Source organism: Zootoca vivipara, chromosome 13 (genome assembly GCF_963506605.1).
Source record: "Zootoca vivipara chromosome 13, rZooViv1.1, whole genome shotgun sequence".
Classification (NCBI taxonomy): domain Eukaryota; kingdom Metazoa; phylum Chordata; class Lepidosauria; order Squamata; family Lacertidae; genus Zootoca; species Zootoca vivipara.
The window spans coordinates 4635792-4652768 of NC_083288.1; the positions used below are offsets into that span (position 1 = coordinate 4635792).

Genomic DNA, 16977 nt, shown 5'->3' on the forward strand with positions numbered 1-16977 from the left:
ACCCAGTAGTCTAGGATGCTATGGTGGTGGTCCTTTGTGGAGCCCCTACAGACAAATCTATTAAATAAATAAATAAAACCTCATCCTGTATCAAAACCCAATTAACCACCGATATCCTGGAATTGGAATGGAAACACAAGCACACTAGTTCTCCAAGGGACCTCAAATATTGTTAATCTAACGGGTGCATACTTGGAAGCTTTGGAATTCAATGATTGCTAAGTCTTTTATTTATGTTAATAAAGAATACTACAAATTTTAGAAGCAAGAATTCCAAATTATTGGCTAATGTGTTTAAAGAGTAAAGATCTTATCAGTGAATGACCTTTCTGGATCTCAGGTTTAGGAAAGTATTTGTGAATTGTTGTTGCTGTTGTTTTATTGTTTGTACCCAGCCCATCTGACTGGGTTGTCCCAGCCACTCTGGGTGGCGGCTTCCAACGTACATAAAAACATAATAAAGCATCACACATTATAAAGCTTCCCTATACAGGGCTGCCTTCAGATGTCTTCTCTAGGTTATATAGTTACTCATCTCCTTAACATAGGAGGGCGTTCTACAGGGTGGGCATCACCACCAAGAAGGCCCTCTACCTGGTTCCCTGTAGCCTCATTTCTCGCATTGAGGGAACTGCTACAAGGCCCTCAGATCAGATCTTCAGTGTCCGGGCTGAACGATGGGGGTGGAGATGCTCCATCAGGTATACAGAGCCAAGGCCATTAAAGGTCAGCACCAACAAATCTGAAGTATTATGTAGATATATACCTCCCCACCCATCCAGATGTTGCACAAATTACAACATATCTTTGGACTCACTCTGTCCCTATTTTGCACCTTTCAGTCTCTTCAGGGAAGCTCTTTCTCAAATAATTTCTAAGAAGGAAACAGGCCATAATTAGAAAGCTTAAAAGTTGCAAGTCACCAGGCCCAGGTGGGACTTCTGAGTGATCCAAACATGTGTTTGAAGGATGTCTTTTGTCTTGCAGTTGTCTGTTCTTGTTAATAACATCATGCAATGAGATGCCATTCCTGATTCCTAGTTGGGGAAGTGGATGATTCTGATACTTAAGCCTGAGAGAGCCCTCCCTTGCTGGAGTCTTATTGCCCCATCTCCCTCCTTCAGCAGGACCAGAAAATATTCACAGCTGTACTTGTGGCATGCATTTCATCTGGACCAAGTAGGATTTGTTTCAAGTAGAAAGATGGTTTCCTCCATCCAGAGGGTATTAAATATACACCACAGTTGACAAAACAGAAATCCCCTGGTTTGTACCCTTAAATGCCTTTGACTGCAATGTGTGGCCTTTTTCAATACTTTTCTTCACAAATACCACTTTGGAGATGGCCCCGATGTGTGTTATATCTAGATTATAGATTCTACCACTGGTAGAAGTGGATTTTGACCCATTCTTCCTCCATACTCTGCCTGCCCTTCATCAGCAGATTGAAGTTTAAGGGGCTGGCAGGGCGGGGGTGAGGATTAACTATGATAAACTGGAGTCCATGTTCTGGAAGATTGGTTCTAAAGATTATCTTTGTGTTTGCTGAAAATGACTATTAAAAGTTGCCCTGTTGTATTCTGGTGTCTAGTTGTGCACTCCTATGGAGTTAATGGAATTATTTGCTCTCAATAATCTTCCAGCTCTTTCTCACATTAAACCTGATTTTAAATCCTTTGTAGCTCCGTATTAGAACTGCAGGAAAAGTAAGCTAGCAGCTGCTCAAATTGTGTGAATAAACACCCTGATATGGAGGTGCAATGGCCAGGTGTTTCCCCTGCACGGTTCACTCTTGACAACTGCAGCGGAAATGCACTGCGATGCATAAGGACACATGTGAGGGAGCATGGCTTAGAAGGATGACAGAATGCCGGCACTAATTAATAAAGACACGGTTACAGCTTTACGTGAACAAAAGGCCTTCTTGCATAAATGTTCATAAATACACTGCACAGTCTAGTCATACGTGGCCTAGATTTTCATCACTTTTCAAACAGTTCTTGACAATAACACTTTGGGGGAATAATTTGTAACTGAAGGTGAAGCTAAAGCAACATTAAGTCTGCCCCTAGAGGACTACCTAAAGCATGAATGTTCCTTGACCAAATGCCAGTGCATTTCTTCTTTCCCCTAAAAGCTACAGGGAAAAAGAATCAGTTCATTTTCTCATGTTAAATAATAGGAGATGTTCTTAAGTCATTTGATTTTATTGATGACACAAATGATGAAGCACATGGAATAGAGTTGCCTAGAGTTTATAATATGGTGGAATCTATAGCTGGTTAATTCTTCTCCTCTGCTTCCTTCTTTTTCCCATATGTTCTTTAGTTTATATTGGAAAACAGATGTAAGGGGTCTGTAACTAACGGATATAACTAAAAATGCACAAATGTAATTAAGTTATTGGTAACAACCAAGTATTACTTCTCTGTTTAACTGGTATAACCTACCGTTCTGTATTGCCAAAATTGACAATATTACCATGTCTTCTTGAAATCCAGTTTAAATTTTCTGTTCTGTTTTGTTTATATGAAACAAAATGTTTTGTGCTTGACTCTGTGTATCTTGGCTTTATGGAAAACTAATAAAAATTGAAATTAAAAAAGGGAAAGGAACCAAACTCTTTTATGCACATGTGTGTCGCCTGCAGGGAACAGAATGGCAGGTTTCAAAAAGTGAAGGCACTCCTGCCCCACTGCTTTATCAACACTGCAAAAAGCTCAGCACTTCTAGTCATCATAACCATTTTCTAATGGCCTTCTGAACAAGTCTTACTTGGAGGAAGGCTGAAAATAGAAGTCTAGGAGATGTCTAGGAGATAATCTCTCAAGAGTTCATATCCAACTTAGTGTTCCAACTAAGAATAGAACAATTTAGTGAGGAAAAGAAGCGGAGAACTACAGTTCTATACCTCAGTCATGGACACTTTAGCTTGCAAATAAGTATTGCTGACCTGAATAGAACATAATTTCTAAACTATGCTTAGGAATGAAATAGCAGCATTACATAGGGTCAAGCAGCATTTGAAATTAGCCAGGCACCAGGCGCATTTTGCAACAGGACTGTCAGAATGCGAGCATTTCAGGAAATTTTGTCACCATGTATCGCAACTGAGACTCAATAATAAATTTGCCACCACTGGCGCTGATGGCACGGGAGGGGAAATGCCTCCCTGCCCAACTCCACAGTAGTAAAGATCACTGCGGCTTCTGCCATTTCCCTCGATGCAACACGAGTAACTTTTGTGAAAAGGACAAAATGGAAACTAGACTTTCTGTTTTTGCGCCCATAATGTAGGTTCCAGGAGCCATGCAACGGAAAGCTTCCCTATCCTAGTTTCTAACACTGGAGTCAAGCATTAGGCCAGAGGTCAGCAACCTTTTTCAGCCGTGAGCCGGTCCACAGTCCCTCAGACCATGTGGTGGGCTGGACTATATTTTGGGGGGAAATGAATAAATTCCTATGCCCCACAAATAACCCAGAGACACATTCTACTCATGTAAAAACACACTGATTCCCGGACCGTCCATGGGCCGGATTGAGAAGGCGATTGGGCCGCATCCGGCCCACGGGCCTTAGGTTGCCTTCCCCTGCATTAGACTTTCCACTGCTCAGTCCCAAGAACCAGTCCTACCTTTAACAATGGAACAATGGCTTTTAGTAGTAACGTGAGGGGGAAACACACATGCAGCACATGGACAAGCATCCTAAGGACAGTACATCCTAAGGACAGTCAAAGTACTTCTGTCCAGCAGCCCAATATAATGCTGGCAAAAAAGTATAACAAGGGTTTAGACGGGTTTTATAACTTTGCTCCACTTTCTTGCATAGGATGCCAATTTAGCTGTTGCAAATGACAGTTCTCTGCTCGCTCCACACCAGCTAAAAGGGGGAGGGGGGAATGGCAGTAGGCTACTTGCGATTCGCCTTGCCCAAATATAAGCCAGACTCGAATATAAGCCGCACCTTGAAAATGCAAGGGGGAAAAAGAAAAAAGACAATACACAAATATAAGCTGCTCGCTTAAAATTCCACAGGCACTCCCACCTGTTCTGTTTTACTGTTTTAGCAGTGATATCGTAAAAGCCAATTTTTGTAAGGTCGCAAATTTAAGCCGCACTTTAATTTTTCATGGTTGGAATTTGGGGGGGAAATGAGGCTTATATTCAGGCCAATACGGTATGTGGAAATTATCTATTGTATAAAGCAATTTAATGTTAGCATGAAGAGGATACTTTTTTTAAAGTAATACTGCAAATACTAATGACACCCCACTATGATCCTTGCTATTTCAGACATACAAATCCTAATTATAGGAAACTGGTGCAACTTACATGATGGTAAGGTGCCCCTATCCTAAACTCTATTGAGGAGCCCCTGGGAGGGGGCTAGTGCTGGCTGAGTGGGCAAGTGAGTGTCAGCCTGAGTTTAGAGGATTGGGTCCTAGGTCCTTCAATGACCAAGCTGAACAGGATTCAGAATAGGTGCGAGAGTCTCCTTGCCCCATCCTCCTCCTGCTGCCACTTCCTCAGAGCACCCCTTGGAGGGACTTAAGTGGGCATAGTTTCCACCGGCTGAACTGGGGTGAAGGATTTATGCCAGTGTCGCCACAACTCAGCTGGGAAATCCTGGTGGATTTTGCATTTGGGTTGCACTAATTGCTTCTCAACCTATTTGTTTCACTGTAATCTACATAATTAACTCATGTTCCTGAAATTATGTGTCGTTAAGATGCTCTGGGCAACTTTCCAAATTCAAATTTGTTACTAGTTCACCATGAGTATTATCCAAATAAGAGAGTGGGTATGCACCAAAGGCTAGGGATGGGGGAGAAATCTGTTCCAGTGCAGTCCAAAGCTCAAACAGAAGTTCTGCTGCAGTTCACACATTTGCCATGTGAGCACAAAATGCCTTTGTTGTTGTTGTTTAGTCATTTAGTCGTGTCCGACTCTTTGCGACCCCATGGACCATAGCACGCCAGGCACTCCTGTCTTGCACTGCCTCCCGCAGTTTGGTTAAACTCATGTCCGTAGCTTCGAGAACACTGTCCAACAAAATGTCTTTACGACATCATTAACAGAAAAAGATCACTTTCAACATTGGTTTTATTTTATTCCATTTATGCTAACATCTTTGTGTATTTGTCACATTGGTACTGTGGCAAATTCAGTCAATGGAATGACAAAAATAATGTTGGTTAGAAGTCTGATGCCAGAAGCAAAAACTCTGAACACACTGAATGTGTGCAGGGCTCCAACCATAATTGTAATGAGGGAAGCTGGAACATAAAGGTGAATGAAAGATTCGCCGGTGCTGCATCCAGCTGCAGTATAGATTTCTTGAGGTTTTAGGAATCATTATTATTGTTTGTATACTGTTCAATGCCAAAATAGGCTTCTAATGGTTCAGCATGAAAACCAACTATACAAATACTAAAATACAAATATCCATAATTAAAATACACAATAAAACAGGAGGTAAGTGCATGGGACCTACTAGCCAGAATTATAAGAGCATGCAATCATATACATGTTTGGTAAAGGAAAAGGGACCCCTGACCATTAGGTCCAGTCACGGACGACTCTGGGGTTGCGGCGCTCATCTCGCTTTACTGGCCGAGGGAGCCGGAGTACAGCTTCCGGATCATGTGGCCAGCATGACAAAGCTGTTTCTGGTGAACCAGAGCAGTGCATGGAAATGCCGTTTACCTTCCTGCCGGAGCGGAACCTATTTATCTACTTGCACTTCATGCTTTCAAACTGCTAGGTTGGAAGGAGCTGGGACCGAGCAACGGGAGCTCACCCCATCGCGGTGATTCAAACTGCCGGCCGACCTTCTGATCGGCAAGCCCTAGGCTTTGTGGTTTATCCCACAGTGCCATCCGCGTCCCTTATGTACATGTTTACTCAGAAGTAATTGTGTCCAGGTGGATTTACTCCCAGGTAAGTCCCAGGGACGCGGGTGTCTACACAGGGACGTCAAAGTGCAAGTAGATAAATAGGTACCACTACAGTGGGATGGTAAACGGTGTTTCCGTGTGCTGCTCTGGTTCACCAGAAGCAGTTTTGCCATGCTGGCCACATGACCTGGAAGCTGTACACCGGCTCCCTCGGCCAATAACGCGAGATGAGCGCCCCAACCCCAGAGACAGTCACGACTGGACCTAATGGTCAGGGGTCCCTTTACCTTTTTAAGTCTATACAGGGTTGCAGTCCAATTCCACACACACACACCCCTTTCTAGTGGTCCTCACCATATTACTGTTCACAACACATACAAAAACCTGTGGAGGGGAGTCAGCTCTAGGTATAATTACTTCATTTAACAAACTCCCAAACAAGATATGCTTTGGAACCATAACCAGTCTTTAGTAAAGATTATATCCTTTGACATCAGCAAAAAAAAAAAAACAGGCAATCATGAAGCTTGCTGTGTGACCTTGTGATGGTTTAAAAACTGGAGCCTGCCATGCAACCTCTCAGGGTTGTTTGTGAACCATGTGTTGGTGGCTTCCGGATGCTTGAGGACTAGTAAGTGTGTCACTCACACTTGTTCACACTCTAAGATCAGGTCAGAAGAACAGTGCATGGATTGCAATTCAAACATTGAACAATATATTTAGGAAAATCACAAAAACAGAACAAAACCATTCACCAGGGTGCTGCTGTGCATAATAATAAAGTTGGAGTAAATTTTCCACAAGTGCCCTTTTCAGCATCACCTCAAACTTATGAGGTTCAACCATTGCAATATACTTAAAAATAATAGCGTTCAGATGAGCAAGCCTCATCACATCTCCATCATCACGGGGTGGGGGGGGGGGGTGAGAGCACAGCCATGTTGTTTGTATCCTTTCATCATTCACATCCTACACCAGAGGTTTTCAACCTTTTTAAGTCCATGGCTCCCTTGACCAACTACATTCTTCCTGCGGCTCCCCTGCAGGGAAATGTGCTCTGAGCCTCAGAAGCGCAGCCCTTGAATGCAGAAACAGCAGCCCCTCACCCCTTTTCGAACACCCTCACCTTGTGGAGTATTCCCTCAGCCTCCTCTCCTCTCCCCCCTCCTTGGGAGTCCTCCGGGCAACCACCACAGCTAGCCCTACTCTCTGAGCTGCGCCCCCCACCCTGCCCCAAACAGGTATCTCCTCATACTGCCCCCAGGGGCCTGGGACAAGGATGCCCCCAACCTTACCGGCCCGACAAAGACTGGCCAAAGGTGAACGTCAGGCCAGCACCTTACTCACCTTGGGAGGCACCAGTGGCACCAGTGGGCAGGGCACCCGCTGAACCTGCATGGCGGAAAGGCTCCCCTTCGGTACAGGGCACTCAGCTCCCAGGTAGGCATTGCACACAGCAAGCAAAAAAAAAAAGGCCAGTGCAGCACTGCCTGCCTGCCCAGTCTCCCACTTGTCTGTCCATTCCCAACAGCAATGGCTGGTGAACTGGCTGGCTGGGCTCCCTCACCTGCTTACTTGCTTACTCTGAGGCCACCTCAGTTCCTGCCAAGTGCCACCTCATGGCCAAACCCAGAGGCACCATTCACACGTGGAGCTTGTAGCCAGGGCTGCTGCAACAAACAGCCATGTAAGCCTTGGTGAGGCGGAGACGCAAGCGGGCATCAGAGGAGGGATGGAAGGAAAGAAAGAGGGATTGAGGCAAGTGTTGCCAACGGCACATGGGCATAGCCAGGATTTTTGTTGGGGGCAGGCTTTCATTGGGGCAGCAGAACCTCATATTTGCATTGATTTTTACTGATGGGGGCAGCTGGCCTCTCCTTCCTTGGCTACACCCATGCCTGACCATGGCTCACTGGTTGAAAACCCCTGTACTAAACAGCGAATAACCCAGGCATCCCCAAACTGCGGCCCTCCAGATGTTTTGGCCTACAACTCCCATGATCCCTCGCTAACAGGACCAGTGGTCGGGGAAGATGGGAAATGTAGTGCAAAACATCTGGAGGGCCGAAGTTTGGGGATGCCTGGAATAACCCTTCAGGCAGATGGCTACCTAATAGGCAATTAGATGGGTCATTGATTTGTGAATAGAAACATATGGAGAAAACAGCAGCTGTACTGGAAGTTATGTAAGAGATCTATGTAAGGGACAGCAATAACATTAGATTTGGCCACTATAACTTGGTAGGACAGTAAAGATCTATTTTGGGGGACTGCAAACACCCACAGAAACTGTCTGTTGGGTAACACCTGAAATGAAAACATATGGCATACTACTTCCTTCCAAAGACTTCCACACTGCTTACTCTTTTCCGTGTTCTGCTCTGGTTTGCCAGAAGCGGCTTTGTCATGCTGGCCACATGACCTGGAAGCTGTACGCCGGCTCCCTCGGCCAATAACGCGAGATGAGCGCCGCAACCCCAGAGTCGGTCACGACTGGACCTAATGGTCAGGGGTCCCTTTACCCTTTACCTTTTAATGATGGGTGCTTGTCTGCTTTTGGCATTGTTTATTTCTATGAATCATGCCATCAGTGCAGTTAGAATGAGTTTAATACAAAAATACACTTCATCAATTATCTGTGACCCAGGTACAAGCTCTTATCTAAGACCTACTGGTAGCTTGGAAGGTACAAGCAACCATCTTGACCCTTAATACTTACTGAAAGGATCAGCATAATAATCTGGTGTTGACCGGGAAACTTAATTAACACCCTTATGTAAGTAGGAAACAGACTTTGCACAGACAATGAAGTTCCTTTCAAGATGCCATTCTTATTCAGGAACTGTATGGTCATATCATAGCTGTCAAGTTCTCCCTTTTTTAAAGGGAAATTCCCTTATGCTGAATAGGCTTCCTCGCGAGAAAAGGGAAAACTTGACAGCTATGGGTCATATGGTATTCCCAAATTAAAGACCACGCCCCCTCAACTTCAAAATACATTAGTAAACAGAATGGTAAACTAGCACGTATAACCAATGGTTGAAAGAACTCACTAAGGAAACCCTCTCTCTTCTCCATAGAGTACCTTTGGCCCCAAACTGTACTTAAACCCCAGATTTTCAAAGCTTGGGTTGCTCGCAATCTCCACTGGTATCCTCTTTTTGTTCTATATTCTCAAGGACCAACCTTACACTTTGATAGATCATAAGCAAAGGAACAGGTAGGAAACCTGTTGCTTTCCTGGCATAGGATTCTGAAGGGGGGGAGCCTAACTCTCACAGGAGGTACAGATCTCTGATCCTTGGCTTTCCACTGTCTGCTTCTAGATCTGGACTGGATCCCTCCCGTTATCTTCTCTTTCAATGTGGGTCTGTGGCACATTGTTGCACGCACTCTTCAGGCTTAGGTACTCTCTCTTTGCACTCTATAATTAAGGTGTATAAATGCTTAGTGACTGTATTTATTGCCCACAAATTTTGCTCCCTGAAGCAGCATCTATGTACTCTGTCTCTTTCAGTTTTATGTAATAAACCAATCTTTCTTCATTCCTTTGGTGTATTCCTTTACTGAGTATAAGGTGAAGGGTAATCACATTTTCGTAATGGATGCATATACTGACTCTCTGCAAAAGAATCCGGTCCTTTCTGAGTACGCCTGAGTGGGAGGGGGGTTCAGAGTGTTTGCAAGCTATTTGCAAAATGTGGAGACAGGCAGTATAAAACTTATACCGGTAGCTCCAGTTTATAGCTTTATGTGAGCTTTCCCTTAACTGCCAATTGAGAAAGAGAAAGAGAGAGTGTGTCATGTGTCTAAAGTTTTATGGCTTTCAAAGCCAAACCACATTGATTTAAAGGTTGAGGGCTTTGAAGCTGAAACCAACTAAATTTAATGTCAGGGTTGTTGGCTTGTGCACCCCTAAATTTATGTAACATTTGCACCCATCCCCACTTTCCATGCAAATACTTTGAATATTCTTTCTTTTGAGGTTAATTATCTCATGGGAGGGTTTGTACTGTAATAGGCAGAGGCTCGTTTTGCAAGGTCTTTGTGGATGACTCAATGGAATCCCTAATTGTTCATGTTCCATTAAAATTTAGGTAATTTTCTTTCTGCAGTTGCCTTGGAAACACTTATCAACCATTGGCCAGACTTAATACCATAGACAGAAGAACACAAAGGAGTGTCTCAATTTTTTTCTTTAATACATATTTTTTTCGGAACATTTTATGTTGTTCTAAACTATATTAGGTGATATGAACATGGGTCTCCGCTTTTGAAGGCTTGGGTGGCCTCACTTTCATAGAGTGCCCTGGAACACAACTCCTGACCACAACTCATCTGGGACAAAAACCCAGTTTTAGAAGGAGAAAGCATATTCTGAGTGTGACATAAGCAACAGGTAGAACTTTTTCACGACTGCAGAAAAATCTTAAAATCTTGTCAGAACAACCGACTGCCACACCACCATGTGCTGTCAAGAGGTTGCTTAGCAAGTAAGGACATTTCTAGAAAGCCTCCCAGTGGTTGTGCATTTGGGAAGATGTATGTTTTAAATCTGACAGGCCACTAAAACGAAGTGTATGACTTTTTGTAAGGACTGCTAATGTTTAAAATTCAGTTATTTGGGGATTGTTTCATGCTTGCCAATTATATGAGACATATTTCAAATAAGTTAAGAAGTAACCAGGAGAGAGGTTTTGAGGAGTTAGGGAACGGGAGCAAGTTCATGGGGAATCAGAACAGCAAGTAGTAGCAGTGGAGGAGGAAGCTGAGCAGAAGAGGCTCAAGGACAACGACACATTCACATCTTACACTTTTTTTAAAAAAAGAAGAAGCTCAGAATCTGTGCCCCTTGCAGCCTTGCCTCCTGGTAATCCAGCCTTGCTTGAACCAAGAACTATGGTTAATGGATTCGAAGCAAGTCAAAATTCAGAAGTCAACTTTAAGCATAGTTAATTGCTTTGTTCTGCTGACCAAAAAGGTTACTTCAACTCTTTCCACCTTCGGAGGTTTTCTGCTAAAAAAAGAAGAGCTAAGCAGTTCCTTCCCCCATTGGTCCTTAGCTGGAGACTGCACTCTCCCATGGCAGCTTGTGTTATTAAAAGAAGAAGTTGGGAGAAATGCCACCTCCCTGCATGTCACATATAATTTCAGCCCTAGAAACATGCCTTCCAAGTTGCATGTCAATAAAGTGCAGTTCTCTACATACTGATAATTAAGAACTCTTGCAAACAATAAGCAGGGAGAACCTCGCCCAGTATTTTTTTTTAACAAGTTCCCCTGAAATCAACCATGTCACTGAGCCTAAAGTACAAATCATTTCAGTGTTCTGTCAAGGATTAATTACATTTCCCAAGTTAATGAAAATATTGCCTCATTAGAGTGTTTTACCAGATAGAAATGCCAACCCTTATTAAACTAGCCATATGATGCTCCCTGAAATAGGCTCTTAGTGTTAGACTACAGACTAACAGACCTGACAGAAAGATTATATAACTCTGACATCCTCATTTGAAGAGGCAAAAACAGGAGAAAATGTAGAAAGTCAAATCAGAAATGCTGTGTTCTTAACCGCAAATAATATTTCTCCACCTTCCCCCCACAAAACCCCTTAATACTAATGAAATACAGGAACAATAAAATTATTCTTAAAATACAACAGACATCCACAGGACATCCCAGCTATTATTAAATTACTTAATTGTCATTATGAGCTTTACAGATGTTTTTAGAAAATTATATAACAAGGGAATTGAAGAATGATCAGAACCTCCTTGTTAAAATATCGTGCTTTTGTCTAACGTAAAAGCCTGTATTTTTGGAGGACTATAAAGTGCAAGAAAGGATGTGAAACAGTCTCAAAGAAACCATTCTGTGAACACAAAAGCCAACAGGAGGGCAACATCAGGAGAACAAGCAGCTTTCTGCTTACCCCCAGCACCACTTTCTCCTTACCGTGAATTCTTCCAGTGTTCGGTAGGTTTTGCCCCGGAACTCACAGTAGTTTTTCCTCTCTTTGCACTGCGGGCAACACTGGCTAGTGTCCACGTGAATACAGCGAGGGTGGAGTCCAGGGCACTCGGGCTGAATACACAGAGGGCCCTCTTCAGTGCAAAGGCACGGGCATGTAGAGGGACCTGGAGTAAACTTCTCCCCAATCGCATAAACAAAGCCACTTTCGTCCACACAGCCTTTCCCACGGTAATCTGGATAAGCATATTCCTCTGGAGGCTCAGGGGTACCACCAGCAACATCCAAAAAGGAAGACTCTTCAGCAGCTGGAAACTCTTCCTGAACAACTTCCGTTTGCCCTTGGGCTTGGAGACTCCCAAACTTGCCACTTGTTGTCTGGCTACTCAAAGCTTGTTTTTGCTTAGTCCAAGATTCCTTGTTGGAATAATTTCTGCTGCCCTTGCTTTTCCAGTCTCTGGTGCCCTCTTCCCTCCCACTCCTGCCCATTTCGTTCATTTTCCCAGGTCTTGTCTGATTCTGGCTCTCCCGGGCTGATGTGTGATCCCGCTTTTCTTGGCTTGGTCTCATCTCCTGCTTGTCTTGAATTTTTGCCAGTTTTGGGAAAGATGCAGTGGAACAGAGAGCAACCATCAAGAAGCAAGTCACAAGGAGAGAGCCAGAGAGAGCCCCAATTGCCATCGCAGAAGAGCGTGGCATCACCTAAGGCATCCCAGAAGAGCAGGGCACGCTTCATTCACATCCAAGGGAACCACTCTATCAGGCCACAGTCCCTGGAAAGAGAGCAGTTCAGACACCTCAGTTTTCAGCATGCCTTTTTTGTTCATTGCAAACAGAATATATACACCTTTATCTGTCATGTACAGAAAGTCAAGGCATGCCAGTAAAAGTCTTGGACCTGGGATTTCGAATTACAACACAGCCATGGGTTTGTCTGGCATACTTGAAAAATGACCTGCACAGTTAGCATATTTACCAGTATTTATTTTTAAAAGATAGGTCAGAGATTTGGTATCTTATCATATCATAGGATCAGGGAAGGACACTGAGGGTCATCTAGTCCAACCCCCTGCAATGCAGGAATCCTGCCCATAGCTAACCCTGGGTGGGCTCAAACCACCAACCTTCTGAATAACGCACTGACGCACTGCACCATGGGCTCACCATAAATCATTAGAAAGGATAAATCAATATAATGCGTATGAAAATCCAAAACATCTGGATAAATATATAAATACAAAAATAAATGCTATTTATAAAAAGATTACATTAACGGGGGCAGATGCTGAAGACTGGAGAGGGAAATATTACTGCATTAAATACAACGAAGAGCTCCAAATAAGATAAGCTTTGCATAGCTTTAAACCTTCTTTCTTTATTTTTTACACTCTGAAGAGGGAACAAACTTCACAGATGGCTTTGTTTAAACTGGATGTCCATGGAAGGAAATGAACCTCCTCAAATCACAACAGACTACATAACAAGCATCTGTCAATGTATTTCCATATTCTGACTTTGTGTGCCAGCATTTTCACTAATTTTTCATTCAGTCTGAGTAGAAGGGTTGCTTGCCAGGGAACAAAATTATAATCTAGATTTATGATAAAAGCCCTCACAGAGAAAAATCTCACAGTCCAACAAGCTAAATTCAACAAACTAAAACCAAACTTGCATGTGAATTCCGTACAACAAAATTTCCTAATTTTTCTTTCTCATATACAGAATGTTTCTCATTAGAGAACTGTGGTGTATAATTTAAAGTAAGTTAGAAACAGCAGTCTCGAATAATAAGTTCCCTGGATTAAAGAAAGGTGAATCTAGATGTGTCATCAATTACCTTCCACATTAATTAGCATGTAAAACATGCAACCTCTTCTGTTGCTTGCCAATGAAAATACTTCTTCACACAACAAATAGTAAAACAACTGAACTTGCTCCCACAAAATATAGTGGAGGCCACCAACTTGTATGGCTTTAAAAGAGGATCAGACAAATCCATGGAGGAGGAGAAGACAACAACTGGTGGCTCCTTATCACATGGCTTTGTTCACTTATGCCTCTGAGTACCAGCGGATGGGAATCACCAGAGGGAAGTGCACTCTTGCATTCAGGTCCCCCTTGTATTGTTATTATTATTTATTAAATTTGTACACCACCCTTCACCTGTAGACCTAAGGGTGGTTTGTAAGATAAAATTACAACATAGGCTTCCCACAGGCCCATGGTTGGTCACTATGAGAACAGGATGCTGGACTAGACCGGTCTTTAGCTTGAGTCATACAGTGGTACCTCTAGTTGTGGACACGATCTGTTCTGGGGTGCTGTTCGCACCCCGAAAAGTCTGAAACTAGAGCGGCGCTTCTGCACAAGCGCGGAGCGTGATACAGCACTTCCGCGCATGCGACGAAATCCTGAAGTATACACTTCCAGGTTTGCCGCGTTCACAAGCTGCAAAGATGCAACATGAACCTAACGCAACACGAGGTATGGCTATACAGTTCCTATTTATAAATCAATCAATCAGTTGGTTAAAGATTGGTTATAAATTAATACTCCCACCATTTCCACTCAGGTCCTCTATTTTTAAACGTAAATACACCTGATCTCACCTTCCAAGTTCACAGCAGAAATGTCAGCAGCTGAGTCACCATGGGCATGCAAGGGCTAATGCAACTTGCTACAGCATCGCTTCATTCTCATATGTGCAGACACAAACAGTGTATACCTGGCTACAGAAGCTCACTTTTTTATTTTTAAACATATTATCCTTTTCTACAAGAAAATGCTTATAATTCAAGTAAATTCACATCAGGGCAGCAGAGGCAAGCTCCATTTTATCCTGTAATCATTATCGTGCTATGATTTAAGAGAGTATAAAATGTAAAAATGACCGTGCTCAGAACTTTGTTTTATTTTTGTCTGGGTTTGTATACTGCTTTTTGTTCACCACCCCCCGTCCAACATCGGGAATGCAGAAGCAATTGTAAAGCATGGAATGGTGAGTGGGGAGAAATGTTTACTAGGTGCCTCACAGATGACTGTGGGGAGGGCCTGCAAGATCATTAAGTCCAAGGACTAAAATGATCTTGGGGAGAATGCAAACTCCACAGATGTTGAGAAGCCAGAAGGAAAGGAATGAAAAATAAAATGAAGAACCATCGTGGTGTAATGGATAGTGCTGGATTTGAGACTCCTTAGTTCACTTGAACAAATCAGTTACATTTGCACATCTTAAAGACTAGAGTGTCCTGAGCTCTCCTACTTCATCTGTTCAGATGCCTGGAAACGGGCGCCCTTACGAAGGGTCTGCTCCATCTTTTCACATTCACTTCTGGTGATCAAAACATGCAAAAGGCCCCTTAAAGAATGGCAAAAAAAACCAATATGTTCAACTGTAGACCATGGAGATCTCTCTCCCAACCAGGGCTTTTTTGTAAGAGAATGAGGGAGGCGCTCCTGCTGAGTACCTCTCTTTCTAGAAAAATAGCACTGCTCCCAACCCATTTCTAATTCTAGCACTGTTGTTGTCTAATTTAGTTAGCATCTTACAGCTCAACTCACCTTCAGCCTCAGTTTCCCTATCTGAGAAATAATACCCCAGGTTGGTAAGGAGTATGAAGACTGTAAAGCACTTTTCATGTTTCAAAATTTCATGAAGAAAATGAGGAGCAGTTCAGGGTTCAGACACTTGGGAACCTGCTAAAACCTCTGAGTTGAAAAACAAGGCAAAACATTCTAATACATTAAAAAAAAACAGAGATAAAGACTGTAGTTTGTTAAGGGTGCTGAGAATTGCAGCTCTGTGAGGGGTACACTACAATTCCCAGGATGCAGCCACAAAGAAATGGCCTCTCTGAGAATGGGAAATAATTCCCCGGGGATTGTCAGGAGAATGAAGACTGCAAGGAACATTTCATGTTTCAAAAAGTCCCAAACAAAATGACAAAACAGTGACAATAATAAAATGAAGAGAACACCTCAGGGTTCAGGGAGGCTACATAACCAGCAGACATTTGAGGAAAAGAACCCTCTCTGCCCCCTGGAGGCTGTACAGGGGCTGGTTGGGGTGGTAGCTCTTTGAAGCGTAAACTACAGTTCCCAAGATTCTTTGGAGGAAAATGTGTGCTATAAAGGCGATGGTTTGTACACACCGACAGACGGACAAACAAACACACTCACACTGTAATGGCCTTATTTGAAGACAACCCCGCTCCTTCCGGGGAAACAAAATGCAGCTTGCTTCTCCATCTTCGAGCCAATTCCAGGCGGGCATGTCGGGAACAAGCCAAGCAAGCCGCTACTTCCAGGAGCCGCATTTGGGCAGCGAGGGAGGAGCGGGGAGTGCGCCGAAGGGCAGCAGCACCACCGGGGGCGGGAGGGGGGGCTGCCGGGGCTGCAGCTGCAGCTGCAGCTGCAGAGAGGACCCAGCCCGGGCGGGGGAAGGAGGGGGCGGTAGCCCGGGAGCTGGTCCGCCGGCGGCGGCGGCGGCGGCGGCTGCCGCAAAACGAAAAGGTGCCGCGAGGCTCTCGGCTGCAGAGGCTGATCGGGGCTGCCGACGCCGCGACACACGACCCAGCCCCCCCCCCGCGAAACTTCCCTGTTCCCCAAACAGGCAAAAGTTCCCTTTCGTGAGGGGAAGGAGGAGCAGGTGGACCTCGCCCGGCGTTGTTTACCTTTGCGCGCATAGCCCGAGGAGCAGCTGCCCTTCGTTTCCCGTCAGCGGCGGCTCTCCTCGGGGCTGCTCGCTCCCACCCTCGGCTGCTCCACGAAGATGAGCGGGTGGACGGGCCGCCGCCGCCGCCGCCGCCCTGGCCTCCCCTCCGCCTGGGCGCGGGCGCAGAGAGGCGGGCGCGGGTCCGGACTCCTCCCTGGGCGTCTTCGCGCTGCGGTTCCCTGGCTCCGGCCGCCTCCCTCAGCCTCGTCCGGAGGGGCTCGCCTTGCAGCCTCCGTCCTTGGTGCTGCCGCCCGGCGAGACGCCGCCGCCGCCGCCGCCTCAGTCTCAGACGCGCAGCGAGCGAGCGAGCGGCTGACGCGGGCGGGGCGGGGGCGCTTGTGTGGCGCAAGTCGAGCCGCGGCCGAGGCGAGGGCGCCGCGCGGAGCCGGCCGCT

At 44.7% G+C, this 16977-nt stretch overlaps 1 protein-coding gene across 1 annotated transcript in view; it reads right to left on the reverse strand.

Annotated features, from left to right (window-relative positions):
* The window catches only part of VWC2 (von Willebrand factor C domain containing 2), a 36796-nt gene extending 19819 nt beyond the window's left edge, over positions 1–16977 (reverse strand). The window contains exons 1-2 of the mRNA XM_035108703.2: positions 16543–16977; positions 11855–12642 (exon numbers count right to left, since the gene is read on the reverse strand). Of these exons, the coding sequence (XP_034964594.1) occupies positions 11855–12568 (714 nt within the window). The 5' untranslated portion in view covers positions 12569–12642; positions 16543–16977. The remainder of the gene's footprint in view (positions 1–11854; positions 12643–16542) is intronic.